At 41.5% G+C, this 12,777-nt stretch overlaps 1 protein-coding gene across 3 annotated transcripts in view; it reads right to left on the bottom strand.

Moving 5' to 3' along the window:
• Positions 1-11,994, bottom strand: part of clmna (calmin a) — a 51,617-nt gene extending 39,623 nt beyond the window's left edge. For 2 of the 3 annotated variants that reach the window (XM_085256755.1, XM_085256756.1), the window contains exon 1: positions 11,652-11,994. In XM_085256755.1, the coding sequence (XP_085112881.1) occupies positions 11,652-11,736 (85 nt within the window). In that variant the 5' untranslated portion in view covers positions 11,737-11,994. The remainder of the gene's footprint in view (positions 1-11,651) is intronic. The other variant, XM_085256754.1, reaches the window with a different exon arrangement.
• Positions 11,995-12,777: the final 783 nt, after the last annotated feature.

The raw sequence follows: 12,777 nt of genomic DNA, 5'->3' as shown, positions 1-12,777 counted from the left end.
GATGAGAGGATAAAACTGACAGTGAGGATTGGTTTACAAATCAACATCAAATCACACGTGTTTGCCACAAACTTTTTATTTTTTAAGCTACTCACTGATATTAAAATGTGTTACAACTATTTTGTCAGATTTTATTTTTTATTTCAACATTTCTATAAGACTTAAGAATTTTATGTTCATCAACAACATCACCACATAATACTGGAGGCCCATATCATAACTTTTTTTTTTTTTTTTTTTTTTTTTTTTTTAAGTTAACATGTTCTTTATTTCTTTTTCTTTTTTTTCTTTTTTCTTTTTTTTTTTTGGCCTGTCCCGTTTGGCTCTTTTGCCATCAGAATTGTTGTCTAAAGGCAAAGAAAGATGCCCAATGGATTTACTTTACCAAACTGACCATCCCAGCCTTGCCGTAATGGTCCATTTGATTCACCTTTTATTGTTTATTTTATTTTCACTTACTGAATACGGGACAGACTTGACTGGGGGAAAGAAGGGGAGAAAGAAAGAGGGAAAGAGAAACAGCTGGGAAGAGGGACGGGGGAGAAGGGCAAAAGACAAAAACCAACAGAACGGGCAGAGAAAAAAAAATGCATATATCAATCACCTGGATCACCTGCTGAGAAAGAAAAAAGAAAGCAAGCAGAAGAGAACAAGAGTAATAGAATAAACAACATCACAATGATATATGGGAATATGACAGTAAATACTAAATATTAAACATTATTGTGCAGCACATAAGATCAACAGAACACAGTGTGCTTTGAGGTAGGAGCCAAAAAGGGGTGTAGTTTGTGGGTGTGATCACCCGTGTGTACACCTGTGAGCATGGACGCGCTTGTTTTTTGTTTTTTTAAAAGGTTCCTTCATGTAATAATCTGCTAGAGGGTGTGGGGGGGGCCACAGCCCCGTCCTCCAGGGCGTGAAGCAGGTGTGGAGGAGATCAAAACTCCAGACATCCAGAGGCCCCCAGAACACAAGAGACCAAGGAAGACCAACAGAGGGGCAGCTGCGCCACTGTCCCGGTAAGAGCTGAGGAGAGTCCCAGATGAGGGCTCACTCAGCAGCCGCGGAGCAGAAGCCCATATCATAACTGACATCATCAAGGCGTAAAGTTGTCCTCCTTCATGATTCCATCCACTTCGTGCTTTGAGCCATACAGCCTAAAACACTGCACAACCATCACCGTGCTTGACTGCTGGTGCAGTGTTTTTAGGTGTTAAAGCCTCACCTTTAACCCTCTTCACATTGTGGCCAAACAGCTCAGTCTTTGTCCTGTTTATTTATTAAACTTCTGATCATGACTTTAAATTAACACTAGCCATGGGCCTAAATGCTTGGTAATCCAGATTAAGAATATCAAGAAGCCATTATATTTTGTGCTTGTGTTGTACGCCATGTTGAAGACTCATATGAAGACATTTGTCTCTATAGCTGACGTCCTGTCCATTTGCTTGGCTAAGAGAATTTGCTACATCATTTTTTGATGCTGAAACCCAGGAGAAATGAGCAAACAAGATTCACGTTGTGGCACAGCCGAAGCTGCAAGAGTGGCAGATGACGAGCATGGAAGGGAAATGGAACAAACAAAATACAAATTCAGAATGTATGCACATGTTTGGCTCCTTTGTTCCCACAAGATCAAAATGAATCACAGTAAAGGTCTTGCTACAAAATATCTGGCATCCTAGGCAGAAAATTGTAATAAAAGCTGTGGAGACCCCACAAGTGTCCTTGGCCATTCCTGGTGAACAGAAATTGTTCAGCAGATTTGGTGCAGAACTATTTAGAGCAGAACATAGCAGAAGATGCGAGACAAGATAACATCAGCACAGATACTGTAAGATACTATATGCCTCACCATGTAGTGCTCAGAAGCAACCACCAAATTAAGAGTGGTCCTCGATGTGTCGTCCCATGAAGACAGCTGTCCATTGCTGAATGGTTGCTTACTTACAGAGCCAAACTTGAATCCAGATCTGCTCATTGTTCTTATTAGATGTAGAAACATAAAGTTGCCTTTCTGGCAGGTTCTTGTGACTCTCAGGTACACCGACAGTAAAAGGAATGAACACCTGTGCATTCTGAGGATGACGAGACTGGTGTTTGGGGTTACACCAAGCCCATTTGTGCTTGTGGCTAGGATTCAAAGACACCTAAAGCAATATGAAACATACAAACCACAAGTTGTGAATACAATAAGGGAGTCACTCTGTGTGGATGAATTCATTTCAAGTACACGCACGGTTGAAGAAGCACATCATAGAACAACAACTGCCAAACAAAACTGGCTGCTGCAGGTATGAAGCTCTGCAAATGGATGAGGAGAGCTCCGCAAACTACATGTTGGCACCTGAGACAAATGGAAAACCACTTAAAGTACTTGAATCAGTGTGGAGGCCAGAGACTAACGATTTTACCTTTGACCTTAAGGCACTAGTCAGGTTTTTAACAGAGAGGAAAGGAACTAAAGGAAGTGTTCTGCATTCCTCAACACACACTTATGACTTTACCATTAGCATCATGTGCATTTCAAGAAATGGAAGTGGGAGAGGGGGCTCTCCTGGGATGAAGAATTGCCACCAGATCTGGCCCGAGAATGGAAACAGTGGTGTTCAGAACTCACTTATTCATACATCAGCTCACCAAACCAAGGTGGTACCAAACCAGCATGCAGCAAAATAATTATGAATTGGAACTACATGTGTTCTGTGAAGGGAGTGAGAAAGCATACAGTGCTGTGGCATATCTGCAAGCTAAAAAACAAGAAGGAGAAACAACAATGAGCTTAGTCGCATCTAAATCCATCCAAAAAATAAATAAAAAAATAAATAACAATGCTGCGTCCGGAGCTCATGGGAAGCCCTGACTGGATCAAGACTGGGAAACAACTTGATCATCTCATTGAAGACTGAGGAAAGCCAGATAAAATAAGATCACTTCACAATGGATTTGCAGTTCTGCACAAAGGTGGAAATCATTTGTCACAAACAGAGTGACCGACGTCCAGATGCTTACCAATTTATCTTCATGGTCACACATCCTGGGGAAGGTTAATCCAGCTGACCTTCCCACAAGAAGGCAAACAGCAAAGGCCCTGATACACAACCAGCTATGGTCGAATGGGCCAAGTGTCTTTGTATCAGAAGATCAGACACAGGAGGCTGAATGAACATTTCAGGTGAAGTGAAAGCAGAACATCATACAGTTTGCTGCCAATGACACCAACATCTGTGAACTAATACTGAAAATTAGAGCAAGCTGAAAAGCGTTCTCAGAGTGACAGCATGGATAAGAAGAAATTTCTGTCTGAGAAATCAGACAAACTCTGGGTTAGGCCCATGTGGACGATAGATGATTACAAATAAAAGTTGTTAATAATAACAACAACCAGTAATCATCCTGCTGTAACCCAGTTTCTCTAAGGCTGGGTTAATCGATTTGTTGATCAGTTACTGATTCGTGTACTAACAGGGACTTAATGTTTAATAATCCACATTTCAATGTTTTAGTCTTTTGTGAAGATATGGATACTATATTGTTCTTTCTTTGTGATTTCTTATGTTTAAGTCATTTGTTGACTTAAACATAGCTCCCAAACAGACAAAAAACTAACTTTTAGTTTGTTTTTTGTCTGTTTGGGAGCTGACACAGCCTCTAAGGGGATGGGGTTTTGGGGGGATAACAGGAGGATAGAAGCTGCAGAGAAGTGTGCAACTCTGCTTCAAAACAACAGCTTGTGATTAAATAACAACAACAACAACAACAACAATAATGTATACTTTATTGATCCCTGTGGGGAAATTACTCTCTGCATTTAACCCATTCACTCTGTGAAGCAGTGGGCGGACGCAAATCAGGCCCCGGGGAGCAGTGTGTAGGGACGGTACCTTGCTCAGGGGTACCTCAGGGTAGCCGTTCAGTGGATTTGAACCCCCGACCTTCCGATCATGGGGTGACCACGCTACCGAACCCTTGGGCCATCATACGAAATCAGAGGGTGATTCTGAACTGATATAAGAGCTGAACACAGTATAAACTGGCTCATGTCACCCTGTTTTAAACATCATCTAAATTCCAGCAAATTATACAAACCAGCCACTACTTCAACAAAGCTCGAACACTAGTTTTGATCAAAAACTGAGGCAATAGCTTCGAAATGAAGGATGCTTAAAGAAACGAGTGAAGCATCAAGAGATGGACCTCAGGTTGAATATGTGGAGAATTGAAAAGCGATCCCTGCTCAGTGGTTGGGTGGATGTTTTTCTGTTGCACTTACACCTCTTCAGTGAACACCCCCGGGGGCGGCAAGTCAACCTGAGAGCATAATCTCTTAGTAACAATGAGGCACATTGCTCATCACCATTTCTTTGGAGGCAGCTCTACTTCAGTGCATGTGTCCGTACCAGGCCATTTGTCAGGCTCCAGGGAATCATGTGCATGTCATAAAACCAGCTTTTCCAGGCCAATCACAGACTGCAGATGAAAACTGAGCAAAACCAGGCTTACATTACCCAGCACTTTATTTTTAGACAAGGAAGTGAGAATAAATGTTGAAAAGGAGCTTCTTCCAGACTTTCAGTGGTCATTCATTGTGTAATTACTATGTTAAACACAGCCATTAACAGGAGTAAGTTAAAGTAAGACTGGGCAAGATGAATTTTTGTTATAATTCACAGCTGGGCAAAAGGAGATTCCACTGAAAAAGCTTGTCTGTTTGGACAAATTAAAACCTGATGCTTTCCAGTCTACAGTAAATGTAAAGGGATATCACAATTTGCTATCTTTTAGAGTGAAGAATAATTTTGTTTCTGGTTAAAGTCTGCTACAGTTACAGATCAAAACTGTTCAGTAGTATTTACTAGGGATGCAACAGATTTGGTTTGATTATTTTACTTTGAGTAGTCCAAGTCTTCTTCTGAAAGTTCCTAAAATTGTTATGGAGTAGTTCATCATGGTAAAAATGGTCCCCCCAAAAAATAAATTATCGCATTCACAAGATTGTCAAAACACTTGACCTCTGACCTTGATCTTAAAGTCAAGGTCACTGAGACTTGAGCTCATCTGAGATCAATATTTTAAGGAGGAGAGAAATTGCTTCACTCTGCCCACCCGCCATCGCAATACTGTTAATTACGAGGTTCATAGGAAGGTTGAAATTATCATCATCATCGTGTCCTCTGGTCAGAACGCAAAATGAAACAGCCATCAATCTGTTGCAGTATATCTCGGTTTATTTCGTTATTATCAGTGATAGCTTAACTTAAGGGGACACCCACATGGACTGCTAACTCTCAGCTGCTGCCCCATGTGGGAGTGAAAAGAGTGAGCTGGTAGTGAGTGCAGTCTTTATATAATGTGTACCAGGTGAGTTCCATTAAGGAACAAACTCCAGAGCCAATCAGTGGTGAGAAAGTAAAAGAGGAAGCAAAGTGGTCCTGGTGAGGCGAGGGAGCGTGAGGAAAGGGGCAAATGAAACAAGAATCTTTACAACAAACACACAATCAGGATTACAGTGCAGTAGCTCTGAGAAATCTGATAAAGTCACAATATTCTGATCTGTCTGTTCTTATTGCAGCCAACTGTCCAGCCACGCACAGCTCTTGGTAATGTGTAAAGATATACTGTGATACTTTGCTATCCTCTGAATTGAAGAAACCTTCTTAACATGAATGATATACAACCACCGTGGAGTTTTCATGAAAGCAGGAAAGATTTTTTCTTCAAAGTTATGCAACCTCACAGATTTGCATCCTGTTTTGCCTTTTAGAGCAAAAGATCCCTGCACCTTTCCACTTTCACTTTACCAAGCCAGTGCTCTTTAATAATCTTTAAAAGATTCTGTTCAACACAACAGAGAGGATTACTCGAACTTGAACTCTATTGACCTGTAATAAATATCCAAAAATCCATTTATAGACTTTCTTGGGCAAAAGCACAATGATCAAATTTCATTTCCTGACTTATGTGCTAGGATTTCATTTCAGCTCAGTGTAAAGTCAATGGTAAATCGACTGGTTCTTATATAGCACTGTTCTACTTTACCTGAGCCTCCAAGCACTCTATACAGCATGACATAATTGACCCATTCATACGAGCCCTTTGTTTCTATATTGAAATACTTTAACGCTCACACTCAGATGAATGTATCGGAGAGCAACTTGCCCAAGGTTATATATTAGATTATAGACTGAAGCAGTTAGGGATTGAACCACCAACCTTTCACTCAGTAGATGCCCTGCTCAGCCTCCTGAACTACAGCTAATCTTCTGTCTTTTGCTGCTCTCTGTTCTGTTTCACTGTGTGTCTTTGAGCTGAAGCTTAACTGAATTGCCCTTTGGATGTTTTCAAATGTATATTTCAGTCAGCAGGCCTATTTTTCTGGAGATTCTTATGTGTTTGTGGAATGTAGTACATAAAATAGTACATTTACAAAATGGATGCAAGGCTGTATACACGAGTGTTAGAGCAGTGTAATGAAATGATGTGCACTTTGTTAATTACAAAGATTTTCCCATTGTTGGCTCAGGGAGAAGCTTGTATGTGAATACAGCACAAGCTTTAAAGTTGACTGGTTGTTATGCTGTGTGTCCAATGTGCACACACAAAGGAGGAGTCTATTACTCTATAAGTTTCAGGCTAGAGAGTGTTTGTGCAGTGAAAGCTTTTTTACTGTATCAAGGCGAAATCTGAAGTCTATACATGCCTTGCCCGCAGGAAATGCAAACAAGAATGAACTCAAAAGACGAGACCTTTGTTCACCTCCAGGATCCTCAAGCAGTGAGTGTATGGAGACTCGAGCCGGTCTTATGGTCGAGCAGTGAGAGTGTGTCCCTGTCCGTCTGCCTGCAGTGAGCTCTGTTCTCACATAGAGGCAATGCACAAAGTATGTGCTACAACTGGTGTCTGGGCCGCTCTGCTTGTGTTGTTGTTGGTCCCTGAGCCGACCACGGAAGAGAGCAAGGTTCTAACATACAAAGAGCTGAAGTGTTAAAAACAATGAAAAGAGTCACTGCAGTTACTGACTGTGCTTTTGATGCTTTATTTTTTGATCTCTGAAGTTTTTGTTGTTGTTGTTTTTTTCCACAGTTCTCCTGTTCCCAGTGAACTCTGTTATTGCTTCCTGCTGCATTCTGACCCACTTGTCAAGCAATAAACATCAGCAGTCGCACACTTCGTCCACTTCCAGTGACGCACAGTCAGGATCTTGGAGGGCTGCGCAGCAGCACGTCTGGCGTGGGTGAACCCCACGTTTGCTTGGTTGTTGTTGTTGTTTGTTTTGTTTTTTTTTTCAGGGTAACCAAAGCATGTGCAAACCCAGATTAGATTTTAAAAGTGTGTAACTATGTTAAATTGATTCTGAGCATGCAGACTCACTGAAGGAAAAGCTGCCGGTACTGGAAGCTCTCTGGTTGCTGTTAGTAGTCTGAGTAGTATTATGTGACTTTGAGGTAAACCAGGTTTTGGTTTCCTGCAGAGCAAAAGACAAACGTTTAAACTGTCCAAAGTCAAACACTATCAGACAAAAGAAAACATTTAAATTTATATGCAGTTCTAGTCTGACTGTAAATAGTAATGCATAGATCACAGGCCTGTACTATGAATCAACATTGGTGGTTATCATGGTAATTTCATGTTTAACTCTCAGTGTTATGAACAGGGTTGCTTTCCGACTGTGGTACATTATAATATCTTTTATTGCACACCCAATCTGCTTACGCTTGTAGGCTATGCTTGGGTATAATCATTTCGTGTATAAAAATCACAGCCTACTGACCAGTCAGTTCTCTTGAAAACAACGAGGATCAGTACAGGATCCCATGGACCTGAGTACACAGACAATATGAGGGTCTATAGGGGGGTGGGGAACTCCAGGCCTCGAGGGCCGGTGTCCTGCAGGTTTTAGATGTGTCCTTGATCCAACACAGCTGATTCAAATGGCTAAATGACCTCCTCAACATGTCTTGAAGTTCTCCAGAGGCCTGCTAATGAACTAATCATGTGATTCAGGTGTGTGGACTCACGGTGATATCTAAAACCTGCAGGACACCGGCCCTCGAGGCCTGGAGTTCTCACCCCTGGTCTATAATGTCTTGGGACACATTAAAATGGTACGCCTCAATAAGAAATACAATGATGCATTTAGAAATCTGAGTATTGTTCAATATTCGTTTTTTCCACTATTTAATTAAAAAAAATTGAGTTCTGATGTACGTTTAATATTCATTACACATGAATAGCAATATACCAACATTTCTTATGTAATATATCTTTGTTTAACTTTTGTGATTATATCTTATATTAATAGATTATATCTATCTCTCATGAAAATCACAAAACCACTATTCTTTATTTTTCTTCATTATTTTTATTAATATTAATTATTGTTATTATTATTATTATTATCCACGTTTATTAAGTTCCAGTACATTTCTGTTTAAACTGTATAAATACTGTGCACCTCTCTCTACCTCAGTACAGATGATGGCAATAATGGGGAAGGCTGTAAAGTTGACAGTTGTCCAGATGATGACTATCGGCACCTTCCATGAACAAGGAAAGCCAAAAGAAGGTCATTGCTGTTTACAGAATGCTTTATCAAAGCATATTTAAGTAAAGTTGACTGGAAGGAAAAAAATCTATCAGGGAAAAAGTGCAGAAGCAACAGTGATGACCACAGCTCTGAGAGAAGTGTCACCAAAACTCTACTCAAGAACTTCAGAAGGAGTAACTGAGGCTAGTCTAGAGCATCAGGAGACAGCAATCAAATACATTTTCGAGAACTCATCCTTTATGCTTTCTTAGACTTGCCAACTTTCTTTGACAGAGATTGATACTTACTTTTCCCCCAAAATAATTTCCTGACATCAAGCAGACCACAGAAAAAGCCATGAGGATATAGTTCAGCATGTGTTTGAAGGAAAGGGTCAAATAGAGAACATATAGTGGGACTCGTGCTGTTATCAAAAAGGAACACCTGTGACAACTGTGCAAAGATTAGAAGTGTTCTGACCCATGATATGAGTGGAAACAACCTGAAAAATAAACTCTGGTCATCGTGGGATAAATGTAAAGGAATGTGAATACAGCTCTGTAGACAGTCCTGTACATTTAAATGAAATCACACTCATAGCAAATGAATTTTTCACAAGGATTCAGCACATCATAATCAAGTTTAGAATCATCCCGTGTTTATGGTATAAACTAGCAGAAAGTAATTCTTTAGTAATGTGTTACTTGAATGCAAACCAGCAATGTTAACTGTACTCAGAAAGAAACCTACATCCCAGTGAGGTAGGACAGAAAGCTGTGTGGGATGTGTGGGAACGTTCAATATTGTTATGCACAGAGAGCTGCTCTCTCTCGTTCTCCCTCTCATTTTGTGTTATGTAACAACCTCCAGGCCATTGTTTTAAAGTGATAGCTGCTCATCGAGCTTTCGTGCAGAGAAGAGGGACAAAAGCGTGAAACTGGCGCATTTTAAGAAGGTGGAATTGACATGTCCATGTTCATGGGAAAAGCTTTGTTTAAAACCATATAGGAATGAATGGCTGAGAATGTGCGGGCTTCTCATTAGAGCACATGCTCCCGTAGAGACAGCAGGGCTTGGGTTTATGAGCCGGACACATGACTACACTCCCTCCGTCGCTTTGAGTCTAGATTGTACCAAACCATGATGCACATGATTAAATCATTTTGAATCCTCTCACAACATTCCAGTAAGATTCATACCTGTGCCTTCATTTTCTTTTTCTTTCATGATTTCTTGGTGGATTTGCTAGTATGCTGTGCAATAATATTCTGTGTCTGTTTTCTTTCCTTACAAAAACCTGAGTATACCTGAGTAAATACCTCAGGCAGCAGAAACCAGAGAAAGAAGAGGAGGAACAGGCCCCTGAACGGTATGTACTACCGGCAGATAGAGGAAGTGGCTGATATCCAGAAATCCTACCAGTGGCTGAACAAACCTGAACTGAAAGACCTAGGCACTAATCATAGCAGCACAAGAACAAGCTCCAAGTACAAGATCAATAGAGGCTGGGGTCTACAACACCAGGTAAGGCCCAGGTGCAGGCTGTGTAAAGATGCCCCAGAGACAATCCAGCACATAACAGCAGGGTGCAAGATGCTAGCAGGCAAGGCATACATGGAACACATTAACCAAGTGGCCTGCACAGTGTACAGGAACATCCATACAGAGTATGGTCTGGAAGTCCCGAGGTCAAAATGGGAAACGCCGCAGGTGGTTGAGAATGACCGAACATAGATGTGTGTGTCAAAATAACAAAACACACCTTTCTGATCATGTTGCATAACCTGGTTTCATTTAACATGTTTGGCTCTTATTCAGGTCGATTGGCAGCTAAATAAGAGATTTTCAGTGACTGCAGTGGAATTAAACATCTAAAGATGTTTTCACTGTTCAACAGTGGTGTTAAATTACTTAAAATCCACAGCAGGCTTTGCTTTTTCACATGTGCTCTGCTTCTGGAGAAGAGGCAGAGAGAGCCATTCTTACACCCACAGGAGTGAAAAATAGAATGTAATGCACCTACACATGCAGAAGAGCTGTCTGTAAGAATCAATCCACAACATGTTAGCTCACACATTCATGCCCCCCTTCTTATAATAAAAACCACAAGATTGCTTTCTCTGAGGAGTATTTAGGGAAATTATGAAAACTGTTATGTTACTTTTTTTGCTTTATGTGTGACATGAAAAACAATCTTAAGACAACTCACATTTTAATACTGGCTTTTAAGCACACTCCAATTAAAGAAGCGTTATAACTTATTAGACAAGAACACATAGATGTTTGCTTGAAAAGCTGGCTCTAATACATACTGAGGAAGTCAGGACGCCTCAACCTGAGCTGCAGGTTCATATCCGGATGCCTCCCCACATTTCTGCAGGAGCATTATAGGCCAATACAAAAGTCATTCAGACAGCAACAGCAGTACTTTACCCAGTGATGACATACAAGTGTCCACACTAGTGCACTCTGATTTAGTGGAAGTTATTTTTTCTCTGGAAGTGAACCTGGTCTAATCAACTACTGGGATTGGATGGTTTTAGAAAATGAACACACACACAGAGAGAGAGAGAGAGAGAGAGAGAGAGAGAGAGAGAGAGAGAGAGAGAGAGAGAGAGGGGGGGGGGGGGGGGTTACTGTGTGACCACTTCAGTGATTCTATGTTGGATTCAAATAATAGACAAATAATTCAAATAAGTAGACCAACAATAGAATAACTAATTACTGCAGCTCTATGATCATTCCCTTTTTAAAATAATCTTTAGTGTACTAGTCTTGAAAAGAGTATACCTATCAGGGACCGCATACGTCGAGTACACTGAAAGTGCACTTCAGTAAATAAAAGCCTCCACACAGCAGATCACCGGGTCACTGAGTCTGTGAGGCTCCTGGGCGCACAGTGTGGAACAAAGCGTTTGTGAGCTCCGTTTGGAAAGTTTGGAACCTTCGTGCTGCAAGTGAAAGCAGCCAAATACAACAAAAGAAAAGTTCCCCACATCAGAATAAAACGATCTTCTACGCAACTGAGTTCCTGGGCACTGTGCACTCTGCTGGTGCATGCGTGGCCAGGCCATCCGCACTGTTCTGTGGACTCAAACTACAGTAGCGGAGATGTTCCTACCTTGCAGGTTCTGCACTCGGATATCGCTGATTTGTCCGATAAATTCTTCCCTCTCGAACCAGTCTTCCCAGCCGTGTCCGGCCATCTGGAGCCGCGGTGAGTTCAGAATTCCCGGACAGGAATGCTGGAAAAGCTCCCCGGCTAAGAACGAGAAGCTGCTGCTGCACCGGGCTGCCTATTGTCCGTCCGTCCGAGCGGAATCCACCACGGCGGTGTGTCAATCAGTGGAAGCACATAGCAGCTGCTCACTGCCGCAGGCTTCCGTCAAAGCAGCGTTGAAGCGACTCACGTCCACAAGCATGTGGGAGGCCAGCGGGCAGCAGAGGAGGAAGAAGCTGCAGCACCTGGTTGGTATTTTCGAGGTGGGATGGAGCTGCGCCAGAGCCCGCCCACCCGCTCTCGCTCGCTCTCCCTCTCTCGCTTTGTACACATACACAGGTTCTTCCAAGTGGTGGAAAATAACTGATGGCAGAACCTGATTTCCCTTTTTCCCTCTTTTTCCTTTTTTCCCTTTACCCCTTCTTTTCCCTTTTCGTTGGGGGGGGGTGACTTTTACAGCTCACTGCTACACAGGAGTTTATCTTTGCATAATTTCATTTTAAATTGGGAAAAACATTAAAATGAAGTCTTTTACTCAGTAAAAAGTTATACAGTAACCCTGCTTAAATAGCTTAATAATGCATCAGCTGTACTGAGTAAGTACACATGCACATTATGCAGAATGCTACTTTTCAGCATCACAAACATTATTTGATCATCGCAGGTGCTGATGAATAAATTACTTATAAATTACTGACTAGCTTGTGTGACACTGTGAGGTCTCTCGGTGCTTCCTCATTTGGGGAGCCTGGAGAGAGTCAGACACTACATACACTACTGAATTCATCGATTTTTATGGTTATTTTAGCTTTACTATGTTTAACTTTTGAAAAAAAAATATATCATGTGTGGCCTCCTGATCTGTCCTTCCACTGAGCCAGGCTGTGACACTTGATCTACAGGGTGGGCCATTTATATGGATACACCGTAATAAAATGGGAATGGTTGGTGATATTAAAGTCCTGTTTGTGGCACATTAATATATGTGAGGGGGCAAACTCCTGAAGATGGGTGGTGACCATGGTGG

Source organism: Mchenga conophoros, linkage group LG19, assembly GCF_057382185.1.
Source record: "Mchenga conophoros isolate Kocher_MC1m ecotype Shallow Benthic linkage group LG19, M_conophoros_male_GT1.1, whole genome shotgun sequence".
Taxonomy (NCBI): domain Eukaryota; kingdom Metazoa; phylum Chordata; class Actinopteri; order Cichliformes; family Cichlidae; genus Mchenga; species Mchenga conophoros.
Note: the sequence above shows the minus strand (reverse complement) of the source record. Positions and strands in the feature narration are given on the sequence as shown.